Source organism: Lutjanus erythropterus, chromosome 1 (assembly GCF_056507025.1).
Source record: "Lutjanus erythropterus isolate fLutEry1 chromosome 1, fLutEry1.hap2, whole genome shotgun sequence".
NCBI lineage: Eukaryota > Metazoa > Chordata > Actinopteri > Lutjaniformes > Lutjanidae > Lutjanus > Lutjanus erythropterus.
In genome coordinates this window covers 39,109,007-39,123,068 of record NC_139317.1, presented here as the reverse complement: position 1 = coordinate 39,123,068, position 14,062 = coordinate 39,109,007, and the positions used below count along the sequence as shown (strand labels likewise).

At 39.3% G+C, this 14,062-nt stretch overlaps 1 protein-coding gene across 1 annotated transcript in view; it reads right to left on the bottom strand.

The window, feature by feature from the left end:
• Positions 1-1,294: 1,294 nt before the first annotated feature.
• cep89 (centrosomal protein 89) overlaps positions 1,295-14,062 on the bottom strand; it is a 68,347-nt gene continuing 55,579 nt past the window's right edge. The window contains exon 18 of the mRNA XM_084721420.1: positions 1,295-1,612. Coding sequence (XP_084577546.1) covers positions 1,354-1,612 — 259 coding nt within the window. The 3' untranslated portion in view covers positions 1,295-1,353. The remainder of the gene's footprint in view (positions 1,613-14,062) is intronic.

Genomic DNA, 14,062 nt, shown 5'->3' with positions numbered 1-14,062 from the left:
TGAATGTGCATTTCTTTGTGTATAAACACATTAACACATTTTCATTCTCTTATTCTAGATTGTCTTAAATTATATTATATTCTGTTTTGTATTATTTTCTGTGTGTGTGTGTGTGTGGCTATTTGGCCAGCTATGGCATATTTGTAAAGTACCTAGAACCCCAGACAGTCAGATACTGGTATGATCTGGTTTATGTGAAAAAAATCAAACAAAGGACGAGAGTCTCCAAACAGTACATAAGAATGTGTATTGAGTGTCTTTCATCAGTCTGATCCTGGGATCAACTCGGGTTTGTTGGTGTTGCTGATTTGGAAACCACAATAAACCCTTTGCAGCTGATTTTGTGATGTTGTGACCATGGCTCATTTTCAAGGTTTTTTTTGTCACAACAGGTCAAGGGATTTTATGACCTAAACACATGTTTTAGTGTACCTGTAGCTTTTCTATGTCTGTGTGTGTGTGTCCAGCAGATGGCAACATTGGCATTTATGCAACTTTACCCACCATTAGGTGGATGTCTTACCTATTATACTTGGCATGGTCTGTAAAACCCTGAGACTAATTTAAAAAGATTTTTTTTTTAAATAACAAAAATCTTAAGTTATAAAAAGTATTTTCTGGAGTACCCAGACTAATGTCAGGTATCTTTGGCCACAATCTCACAACTGAGCTGTGTTTTAAAGGGAGTTTTATTATTAGTTAGTTTACAGCAAAAAAAAGTGTGAACGTACCAAAACCATAATTGCTTTCACTGTACATACTGGCCTTGACCAAAGAAATGTTATTACAATTTAGTCAATACACTTTTGAGTTTGTAACAGAGGATGGTGCAGGTTTAAAGAGACAGTTCACCCAAAAATAAAAATACATATTTTTCTTCCTACCTGAAATGCTTTTTATCCATCTACAATATTCTGGTGTGAGTTGCAGAGTTTTGGATATATATGTAAACCATAGAGTTGTCTGCCTTCTCTCAAATATAATGGCACTCAGCTTCTGGTACTCAATCCACCCAAAGATACATTTGACAAATTCAAAACCGGTGTTTCTTTCCTGAAATCATAATCAACATGATCTGTGGATTATGTTGATTATGATTTCAGGAAAGAAACACCGCTTTTTCAAATGTATTTTTTTAGCACCATAAGTGCCATCTAGCTCTGTTATATTTGAGAGAAGGCAAACATCTGTACAGCTTATATCAACAAAACTCAGGAACTCACACACAATCTAGATGGATAAATAGCACTACAGGCCATAGGAAAAATATGTAGTTTTGATGCTGCTGCTACCCTGTCTATCTTACCATTGTGTGTGCATACACCTACAGTGCGAATTGTGGTTCCAAGAGTTTTAGCAATAGAAATCCAGCCCGTGCTTATGCTTCTCATCCAAAGAGCTGTTTTGGTGATCTGAGTCTGATTTAAATGTGGCCATTCTCTGGATGGAAGTAGTGGACTCATCTGGAACCTTCAAGCCAGGAGAGGCACCGCCAGAAATGACCCAACTGTGGAGGTTTGCAGTGAGCTTTGAGTCCAAGAGAGTCTCCTTCATCTGCTGGTTCTCCCTGGTTGCTGCTTGCCACACCACCTCTAACTCTTCCTCTACTTCTCTGGAGGAGAAAAAGAGAGGAGAGAATACATGGAAGGTAGTTGGACAAGTGCATAAAAGGTGACATACAGGAAATTAAAATACACAATTAAGTTCAGAACAAACAAGAAAGACAGATTATTGATAATGTGTAATCTTACAACCTTAACAGAATCCAAATGATTAGCAGAGAAATTAAATACACAAGAATGAAAGAAAGTGAACAGACTGAGGAAGTGCTAATACATTGAAGGTACAAATGTGTGTGTGGAATGAGGGAAGGTGCCTTGCGGTTGAGTAAGAGGTACCATGCAGTATTGCTATGGTCATGAATCTCATTCACACGTCACTGTGGCTACAGTAAGTGATTGTTAGGTTAACCACAGGAAAGGTAAAGCACCACTTTCCTCATCGTCAGCCCTCATTGTCATCACTAATGGCTGATTCATTTTTTTTTCCAAAGATGCAATTCTGAGGTTCCCAAACCAGTTTAGGAACTTTAGAATTACATCTTGCTTGTGCAGATGATATGGTTCCATTGGCTTTATCGTACCATGACCTTTAGCACTGACTGAGGCGATTTACCTAAGAGGCTGGAAAGAGAGTCAACAGTTCCAAGTCTGAGGCCATGGTTCTCTGTCAGAAAACAGGGAATTTCTACCCTCCAAGTGCGGAGTTTAAATACTGGAGTCTTGTTCATGAGTGGCAGCAAAATGGAGCACGAGATTGACAGGCTGCTTGGTGTGGCATCAAAAGTAATGTGGGCGGTGTACCAGACTATTGTGATGAAGAAGGAGCAGAGCTATGAGGCAAAGCTTTCAATTTACCAGATCTACATTCCACCCGTCAACCATGGTCATGGGTTTTGGGTAGAAAGAATGAGATTGCAGATGCAAGCAGCTGGATGAGCTTCCTTCTTAGGATGTCTGGGCTCACACTTAGAGATAGGGTGAGCAGCTTGAACACCTGGAGGGAGCTCGAAGTAGAACCGCTGCTCCTAAGGTGGTTCGGGCATCTGATTAGGATGCCTCCTGGAGGACTTCCTTTTCCAGACGTCCTACTGAGAGGAGACTTTTAGGCAGACCCAACATTTGCTGGGCCTGGGAATGCCTTGGGATCCCCAGGTAGAGGTAGAAAGCATTGCTGGGGAGAGGGATGTTTAGAATGCCCTGCTTAGCCTGTTGCCACTGCAACCCAACTTTGGGCCCGAATAGGCAGAAGATGATGGATGGATGAACAGATGGCTGTATGGATGGAGTAAATCCCAGTAAAAAGAAACAACCTTTTTTGCTTTAACTTATTAAGTAAATGCCACAGTGTAATGTTTACAGAATAATGACACCATCCATATTTAAATTAGTTCCCTGTAAGACTTGCTTTCACCATGCTATTTTGTCTCCATCATAGACTAAATAAATGAACAAACTCATATTTTTTCTCATAATGTTCTATTCTAATGTTGATGCCGCTTCCATCCTGACAACAATCCTTGCTGTTAATTGTTTTTGCCTGTTCATAAATTCAATATAAAATTGTGATTTCAAATTACTTCAGTGAACATGTTTGTTTCTACTCTCTTATTTCCATTGTGGTGTTGATCATTTTTTAATGGAGCTGGGCTCTGGGGAAAAGAGAACACAATGTGGTTGTCTTTGAGACAGCAGCACAAACAAAAATACCACTTGGAAACACTAAGGGAGGAAGTTGAAAAGTTGTCTGTTTCCACTTAAAACTAGTGTTGGAGTACCTACTGATTTTTACTGTGCAGCTGCCACCAACGGTGACATCCTGAGGACACAATGGCTGCAGTAACTCACACAGCTCTATTTCGAATCTCTATCTACACTGTGCAGAAGAAGAGTAGTTCAGGACTGCCTAGTCTTCACTACTCCTCAGCCAAAACCACTGGGCTGCTGGGAATACAACTGCATGCATCATCTCCTTTCCCAATTATTTCCAAAGTAGTGCCTGAAGCATTGTATTTTGTAATTGAAATAGAGAAAGGCCCATAAGAGCAATGAACATCAGAATGTGATAGAGTAGAATTATGGCTGTTGTCGGCTTGGTTTAATTTCACAGTAGTGGAACTACAAAATGAAGGCAGTGAAATTGTTGAGATGGGAGTTTGCAGTGATATTGAAGGTAATCATGTTTTAAAATGACAAAATTACATAATTACCTTAGAATACCCTTTGGGGTCAACCTAAGGTCAACCCAAACATGTACCTTTCTTGTTATTAATGAAGTGGCCTAAAAATTAGAAGTTTGTCTTCACATATTGCAATACACTTCAAAAGTATCACAGTCTACAGCCTCCAAAATGACCATAAAGTTGGATCAACACCTCTCTTAAACAGTTTCAACAAAAGTGGAACATTTTAACCTTCAGGAAGGTGCAGGACTGTTGTATTACAGCAAGGGATGCATGAGATTAGTCGACTATACGATTGAATGTCCCCACCCTCACTAGTCGGCACCAGAAATAGTAGTCGTTTAAACTATTTATCAGTGTTTCATTCATGCACAATGCCAGTTATCTTGACTTCAGAGAAAATACAGGAAAAGACGCTAACATCCTGTTAGATCACCTGTAGGTTACCTGCAGATTGCAGATCACATTCATAACTGAAGAAATAAAGTGTATCATTGATCGCTGATTGAAGTTGAAATAGAAGAGATCCCCCTTCTGTTACATGGACCATCTGTTCTTTTATCTGCCTTGTAAAACACTTTGTAACTGTTGGTTTGATAGGTCATATATATATATAACCTTTATTATTATCAGACTTAAAATATCAGCTTGTTAACAGCTTAAGACTTCATTGCACAACAGAAGACAATATATTGAGTGTTAAATACAGCTGCGGTGCCTGGCTCTAAAAACTGCGGCCGCCTTGATCTCGTGAGGTTATCATTGCCCATGTGTGCATGACGTCAGAGCAAGTCGGGATCAAGTCGGGCACAAATCTAACCGACATGCATTCTGCGGCGATTGCCGGTAATCAATTCTGCGCAGGCCTGGCTCATCTCGAACGCACCTACTGTCATCCTCTTCAGTCTGAAAAGGTGAAGCATTTAGTGAGTTGTTGTCATTTTTTGTACATTAATGTGTAAGGGTTGTATTGCACAGCGCAAAGCAGCGCACATTTCAGCAGCATTTAAAGTATGATTTGGCAATTGTAGACTGTGATTAACCGCTTCAAATGACTCTAAATACACACATATTTTTCAGACAGTGTTTAACATTATAAATTAATAAATTCTGCTAAATTTTAACTGCTTTCTGAGTGTTTCCTTAGTGTTAGACTAGTTGGCTAGTCTAAATTAAATTTTGTGTTTAATCGACAGGAGTAAGACCTCAGTAAACTGAGGGATGATTGCACAAATAATAGGAGATGATAAGTGTGGTAGAATGAGGCTTCTGCTGGAGATACTGTGCATACAAAAAGGGTTTTGGTGGGAAGAGAGACCTGAAATCAAAGTCAAATATGCAGATCAGAAGCCTGTGACTCCAGGTGACTGATATGTGAAGATCTAATAGACAGTTAAGAATCACAAACTGCTTGTGATTAAACAAATTTCACTGCTTCTTGATGCACACTAGCTAGAGCAAACACTTTGCAAATGCTTTTTGCTTCGGTGACTGAACAGCAGGCTGTCTAACAGTGTAACTCAATGATAAATGGAGACAATTTACACACCAGCCACACCAAAAAAGCTTTGTTTGTTTGTGCTTGTCCAGTTATGTATATGAATAACTTGCACCGACATTTGGCTGAAATCTGCTGCAGCCTTTGTCTCAACATATGAGATTTTTCTGACAGTCTTAGGTTTCACCTACAGAACATTCGTTTTCATTTTAAACTACCACATATGACATGCACTGATTGATTGTCTGTTCAAACCTGGTAAAACAACCACCCTTTGGTTGTTTTACCAGTGATTGTGTTAAACTTCAGACTTCTGTCTCTATCTCTCTCTCACTCACAAAGTCCATAGATAAAACATCAGGCTTTTTAAACTCAGCGTGCCCAATGTTGTTAAATCCCACTGGTCACAACAGTCGCTTTTATGTTCATAAGAAGCTAACTCCAGCACCAGAGCACTTTCTCATCAAATGAACTCACCAGGCACAATGCAGGAAGTCAAGTGTTTCTAAATAAAGCATCAATCATTGGGCTCTGCTAGAGTGTTACACTGCATTCAGATCATATGGGACTGTCAAGAGTGGCATGATTGTTAAAGGCTCTGACTTGGAAGTGTTCACACATTCAAACTCAACTGATGCTAAAAAATCTGGCGTTTCCTTCCAGATGAGCTTCTTAATACTCAGAGGGATAAAATGACTTCAGCCTAATCATCTCTGACTGAGCAGCTCAGTGAGAGATGTGATGACATTTGAGACTGGTTGCACCATGGTGATAAATCAAGCATAATTTCTCAAAAAGTAAATGTGTTCTGTCTGTGGGGAGAAAAAAAAACCCTGTTCAGTTCCCGCCAAATGTGGCGGGGAAAAAAAAATTCAACCATGCAAAATGTGTTTTGACAATATTGGCCACAACATTAGACATCCATCAATCAGAGTTTGAGCTATTGCCATATATTTTGATAAAATTGCGCTGATACAATCAGACTGGTCTAACTGGAAAATAAACCATATGTTATTGTCCATTAATTCTGTCTATTCTGCATATCATCAACCCAACTCATCTGAAATAAAATTCCATCACTGACTTAAGGGGAAAAAAAAAACTTAACTCAAGGTCCCTTTGCTAGTTTTCCCAGGGCTTTCAACCACATATATCTTGTTCAGCAAATGCAGTAGTCATGGAGTTCATTTCACATAACTCTAACTAAGGTATAGCAGAGCTGGCCTTAGCAGGTGGGCGATCCTCTCTGGGTCTGGATGACTGGTCTGCTTGACAGTTCACTGACTTATGCTAGATGACATTTACCCATAAATCTATTATTATGAACTGGATACTGGATGCAAAGTTGCTGCCTATTCAGTTTAATCAGAATTGCCGCCATAGAGTTTACTTTATGATTATTAAATTGCTGTTCTTAACTCAAGAAAAGTTTTAAAAATATAAAACTTCCATGGATCAAAAATATATAAGGAGTCATAACTGACCTTGTCTGCAGTTTCAGGTGTCCTGTCAATAATTTTACAGACATCTCAATTGCTTTTGGGCTGCAGGGTGATTTTTCGCTGCAATACCGTGAGTGGTCACTTGGTAAAATTGAAAGCAAGGCTGAGACACAATGCCCTATGTTCTCTTAATACATCTATGCATTTAGCCTTTCCCAGGTAATGCCGTTATCATGTGATCTAAGTTTCATAACTTACATGGAAATGTAATTGCTTTTAGTTTAGCCGCTAATAGTGGTGGCACAATAACTTTCAGCATTTAGGGAGCACTGTGTAAAGCTATTTTTTCATTTTTTCCAGACCTGACTGTTTAAAATATATTGCATAAAATCACCATATGTGCTCAGCAAAAGTCTTGCTTCATCAAATAAATATTTGGATAATGTGTCCAAGTAAAAGCAGAGCAGTACTGAAACCACACTCACAATTAACATAATTTAAAATATATATTGTTATTATCATTTTTTTCTCTTCCACTGCATGCATCCAACCCACATGCACATACTTCCAAACACTTGCATATACATGATATGACTCAGACAGTCCAGTGTGCATAGAATTATGTTTAATTATGTTTAATGTGTTTAATGTGATGTGGTCATGAACCACCTCGTATGGTATGCATGCTGGTTTCTTTTTCAAACCAACCAAACGCAATTCAAACAAAAATGCAACATGTACATTATAGTACATGCATGCTGGATGAATCAACTAACAACCTACTATTTCAAACAAAGAGAGAGAAAGAAGAAGGGATAGTGATAACAGAAAAATAATAACAGCTCCAAGGACACAGCACATAATTATCTGTGTGTGCTGTTATTGTTATAATGGCTGATGCATTGACGCTCTTCCGTCATATGCTGTGAACACGTCAGCAACTGAGGCAATCAGCAGGCCTGTCTGGACACTGCTAGACACTTATTATAGTGGAGGGAACATCAGCAGGGAACACCAACCGTGTAACACAAATGATGTACATGTGTATTTAAGATGAAGTGACAGGCTATAGACCCTAGCCTTACAAGAAACCTACAGAGTAATTTGTTCACAGCCTGCTGGTTTGAAAAGGATAAACATTCAGTAACCTCTGCCTTTGAGCTCAAAGCTAAAAGAGGGTATAGTTGGGTTTATACATGTATATGTTATTAATGGATAATGATGACTTAGAGAGAAATGGTTTTCTGATGTACTTTTGTATCTGTTGCTTTTCTGTCTTAAAGCAGTTTATGCAAAAAACAAGACAAAGGATCCTATCTTACACTAAAGCGCAAGTGGAAAGTGCAAGGTGCAGTGGATTAAATTTATTCAAGGTGTGTCCAAATCCACCTTTGCCGGGGTTCAGGGGTGTAAGGGGTGCAGGGGTATGCTGCCCTGTCCTGCCCCTTTCACCACTAGCACACAGCAGGATACACCCATCAGCTGCACCCAAAATGCCCTCATTAATTCGCTGGTGAGTTTAGGCCGAGCATGCAATAAACCAATCAGAAAGTCAGCTCTAATCACGTTTAAGAAGTAGGTGCGCCAGGAGTGCAAGCGGTGGCAGCATGACGGCAGATTTACCAGGAGAAAACAAAGAGAAAATATTCTCAAGAGAGAGAGAGATCTCCTGGTTTGAGAAGTGAAAGCGTGAGAGTATGCTGTTTCCAAAGCAGCTCCATGTGTAAATATGTATTTGTACGCCTGCACTATCTTGTGCATTCAGACCTATTGCGCCACAGACTTTGTACTTTGACCAGGATTTAGCTGGTCTAAGGCGCAAGTTGTTTTACTCCAATGCGCTGAACACAAGATAACAAATGTGCCTGGCCACACCTTCGTTTTGCCTTCATGTTTAGACCTCCTACCTATGGCTGCACAGACCAGGCACAAGTGCATTTACTATAGCAGAAATAGCACTTATACTGGTGTAAGATAGCAAATCCACCTGCACCACCAGCGCAACAGCTTTGTGTTGGGTGTAAGGGCCCTAAGGGTCTATAGCCAGGCTACCAGCTCAGTGGTGTCTTGAGCTAAAAGTTAATGGCAGCATAAGCTCATGAGAACAGTGCTAACATGCTGATGTATTGCACATATACATTTACTACTGTAATCATTTTAGTTTAGTGTGTTAGACAGTGAGAATGATGTGATTGTCATTAGTTTTGCATTAATTTTTTTTGATAAATTGCATTTTTTTAACCTTGTTAGCAGCATGGCTCTAGATGGCAGTGTTGGCCAGTTGGTTCAGTTGGAAAAGACTGGATGTAGATGGGGTTTAAAATACAATATTTTCAATTAAATTTCAATTCATTGAGCCCCTCTGAGTCCACAAGTAATCTTGAGGACATTTGGCTGTTATGTTGGAAAAAGAGAAAATGCTATATTTCTTAATTCAGTAAAAATCAATTTAGTTTTTTTTTTACAGTGGTTAACTAAAAACATTTTGTCCCTTGTTGTCCTTGAGTCAAGACCCTCACAAACTCCATCTGCTAATTACCTCCAAACCAAACAGCAAATACGCATGCGTTACCCATGGCAACAACACTCATCCTTGCTTCCTGTGAAACTACTCAGACAGAATACAAAGATAAATCTTGCAGCTATACAAGATGAGAAATTCAACAAGAGTGTGTGTGTGTTCATGTATGTCTGTTTTGGTGGGATGGCTGTGACCTGTAGCAAAAGGCTCAGCAGCAGCTCCACTGCCCCAGTACATCTCCATTACAATTACAGCTTCAGTAACCTGCAGCCATCTCAGGATTTGGCCTATCATTGTGCAACAGAACTGCTCGCTCCTCACCATCCTTGCCCTGTCAGCACAGACACTAACATTATTCAGTGTTATTCTGAGCAGTGGGGTTTATAAGGGAAGTCAGGCTGTGAGACAGCCACAGGGAATAACGCACTAGCATTAGATAATCAGTCCTTAATTATCATTTCAAGACAGTCTTTCTCCATATGTTCTTTTACTGAAAGAGAAGCCATTTCAGAACAAATATTATATTCTTTTCAGCACAAATACAAATGGAAAATGTAACCGTTCTAGATCCAGACAGATATCACTATGGCTGAGTCAGTTATATGTAACATTTGCATGTCACTAGCTTCTTTATATTGAATCTAGCAATTCTTCGATCAATATCTTAGAAGAAGCTCTCAAAGCAAGCTGTAAATTTGATGTTGAGGATGCTTTGGACAAGGCTTTTCTAAAGGTCCAGTGTTTGTGGGTATATGGGCAGAATACAGCAGAAATGCATGATAATATTGATAAGTATGTTTTCACTGGTGTATAATCACACAGATAGAACAGGTCGTCTTCCATGGAGGCTGCCGTGTTGCACTGCCATGTTCTACAGTAGCCCAGAACAGACAAACAAGCACTGGCTATAAGATCATCATAGGTTTTCTAACAAGCTTGGAAGAGTAGGGTGAGGCAAGTTGGTTGCAATCTGCAAGGTCACCGCTAGATCCCATTAAATCCTACACACTGGTCCTGTAATTCTATTTATTTTTTTAATTAAACATGTTCTGTCCTGGATTTGTTATATGGCTATTTTTTATGGAGAGAGTATTTTGTTACTTAAGTACTCCTGTACTACAGTGCATTAATTCTAGACTTCACACTCTAGATGAAGAGGAATGGTACAGAAAACATTTTGCAAAGGTCAGCGTCACTGTCAATTTCATGCTTCATTTTTTAAAAGATGTTTTCTTACTACTGAGTTATTACAGGGAAGCACCAGTTATTAAAAATAACTTGATCACTAGATGACTCTCACAAGGAATACAGTATATGTGCCTTTCTTCCAACCAATGATGGCAGCTACCAAGAAATGTAATACAAGAAGAACAGGGAATGAGCTGTGATCCACTCTGGTCCTCTGTACTCTGCTGGATGCAGCTCCGACTCAGAACCACTCCTGAACCTGATGGGAAGCTAAAGGATAATTAAGTATTACAGAAATGTGTTTATCTGCATTCATGGGCTTTAGTATTAATTATGCATGAGTTTCCAAGTGTGTATGCCATTAACATAAAATAATGTCAGCGATTTACACTGCTTATTTGCCAGTATGCGAAAACAGGAGAGATTAATACTGCAGCAACCACAAGCTCCAACACAATAGGATAAATGATGAACTGAATCAGTGTTCACCAAACTGAAACAATTTCTAAATAGACATAAGTTCACACTGTCTTCAATTAAATCAACTTCCTTTGATAAATACAACTTGTCGGTTTTGTCAACATAAATGTAATTTATGGCTGTAAGATTGCTGCTAAACTTCCCTGTAAATACAGATGTGTGCCTCCCTGTGTGCGGCAAGCAGGAGAGCAAAAGTATTTTTTGACCAGAGTGAAAATATTATCGAAATGCTAAACTCCTAGAAATGTTTTCAATAAAGCTTAATGTTTGGACTACAATGCTCAGAGGTAATCCTATGCAGCCTCTTTAACAAATTCTACAGATTGTATAATTCTAATAATGTTAGTGTAGCCTACTGCATAGAAATACTATGTTTGAACATAATGAACAGACATGGAAAAAAAAATAAAAGCTGTGCAACACTCAAATGTTGCAAAATTTTAATGTCAGTGAATGAAGGTTCAAACTACTGGAGCCTGAAAGGAGCCTGTGTTGATATTTTTCCAGTTAGAGGTACAGTGAGCCATAGAGTAGACAGTTACGAGGAAGCAGGAGCAGATTTTTATTTGGATAATTTTATTTTTCATGTTATATTTTGTCCACAGGGGCCACCAAAATCAACAAATTATGGAAGTTCCTTGGGGTAGCTTTAATCCATTCTACCAATATAAACTAATTAGAATGCAGCCATCACAAGACACTAAACTCATTCAATCCCACAACAAAACTAAATGTACTGCAAAGGGACTGTATAACTTGCTACCTTAATTAAAATTACTCTTTGCTCATAAGTACCAGATCTTTCAATGCTTCTAGAAGGACTGCTTTTGGAAGGGAAAAAAGTGATCTGAAGGCTCAATACCCTCCTGAGCTCCAGAAAGGCAGCGCTGCTTCTCTGGAGGCTACGCAGAACTCAGCAGGCAGACAGCAATCACAACCTATCAGCATCTCTGCTGCTGTAACACAGGGAGAATACAAAGCAGTGGATCAGAGAGAAAGGGGAATAAGTTAGAAATAGATTTTTCCTCTGTATGGAGGTGAGAAGTTTGACTTCAGCAGAGTGGATCGCTACTTGGCAGAACTCCTAATGCACCAGCTGAAAACAGGGGAAACCTGGTTTCCTCAAAACCACAAGTAGAACAAATACTCAACAATCACTCCACTGATAGTTTCACATTTTTGCTGTGGCTGGCAAACTAGTTTACTGTAGCTGCCATCATCTGCTGGTCAGTCTGGTGCCTGACCAGCTGATTATGATGACTTCCAGGGTTAAGGTTAGGGTGTGTGCTTGGTAAAGCTGATCTTGTGGTTAATGCAGTTTCACAAAACCAGCAGTACAGCAGTTTGTGGTGACATTAAGCCACTATGTTAGTGGTGTGAGTGATGAGTGTGGTAGGGTGTGTGATTTGTCATTAAGATGCCCTCAGGGCAGAGCAGGACAGGTTCTTCTAGCAATCTGATTAGCTAGCTTTCATTTGATAGCAGCAGGCAGCATGCCCAGAGGCCGAGCTAAAAACAGACATACTAACAGGGGAATAAAGGGGAAGTGGTAGATTGTTTCAGAAGCAACAAGGGTGTCACAAGAAGAATATCTTAAAATAATACCTTCCTGAAAGTCAGTCACAAGTTAAATGGTTGTCTTCATGATTTTTCTCATTTCTTTCCTTGAAACAAGGGACTTGCTCTGTCATTCTGTGTGTGCCACAGCCGTGTCCTTCATACTCGCTGAGGTATTTTAGTAGGTAGTGTACTTCTCTCACCTGTCCTTCATAAGCACACTTAACTTGCCAGATTGCTCCTATCTTTTTATAGTCTGACATAATGACATCAAGTGCTATCTCCAAGGAATCAAGAATATATAAATAAGAAAAATACACTATGATGCCACGTGAGTAACAACAGTCACTTCCAGGTAGAAAACTGGAAATTGATTTGAATTATGGATATAGGTAAAATTGGCAAACTTGTTTATTTCTGCTGTTATTTTCAGCTATAACTGTCACAATTAAAGATATTTAGTAAAAGACAGTGGTCAAACCTATCTGACATTTCTGCTGTGCTTATTTTCTGTACTGTGTTGCTTTGTGAGCACCTTTGATAGCCATCCGACAGTAACATCTCACCACTGGGTCAGACTAACTCAGCTTGGAAATTCTCTGAAACCAGGCACTATCCAGAGTTCATGGACCAATAACAATATCCAATAATACAATATCCAGGGTCTGGCTGTAGTTTATAAAGCAACACCAAGAAGCTTCCTTTGATTTGTGCCCATTTCTTCGAGAAAGAGAGAGTGCTGCACTGGTCGAAGAGACTGAATGGGAGGAATGGTGGTAGCAAGAAAGCTGGTGAATCACAGAATTAAAACGTTATTCTCTGATTGTTTCAAAGCAGTTATGTTCAAAGCACAAATAAACGCCCCCTAACCTCCCACACAGCCGCATAACCATATGCTCGTCGTTGCGACGCCTGATTTTGTCAGAATACATTCTAACTGTATCTAGTAAAGTCAAGTTGTCATTTTCTTCAGTCTGTTGCCCAAGTAAATTGGGGTTCCAACCTAATGTTAGTGAAAGCATAATGCGTGTATTTTAGATAAATCAGATGTACACAGGAAACATTCAACATGCTGCCATTAAATTATATGTACATGATAAATTGGTTTTCTACCCGGAAGATATCGTAAGCAAACATTGTGATTTGTTCTATATACATAAATACAATATATATGGTATAAAAACATTTATTTTATGTCTGGTACGCATTGCATTCACCCAATCCAATTACTGCCCACTTCCCTATGTTGTCTGTCACAGCAGTAGGCCTCTCTCTGTAATTCATAAATAAAATGCTTCAGGCAGAATTTATGCAGATCTAGTTGAAAAGCAGATGCAATTGTTCCACCCCCAGCAATCCAGCATCTGTGAATGAGAATTCACAGTGTGGATTAGAGGACTGATAGAAATGGATGGTCCTGAGGGGGTTAACAGATTTAGTGTGGAGAGAGAAATTTAGAATGGAGCTGTGTGATCTGCTGTGTCCAGTGGTTTACAGGCATGTCAGCATTTATCTCCTGAACCACAGTGGAAACTGCACTGTAGAAATACAGAAACTGTGAAGAATATGTCAATAAACGGTAGCAAAGGAGCTGATACATGTTGCTTTAGAAAACTGATGTGTGTAAATTGTGC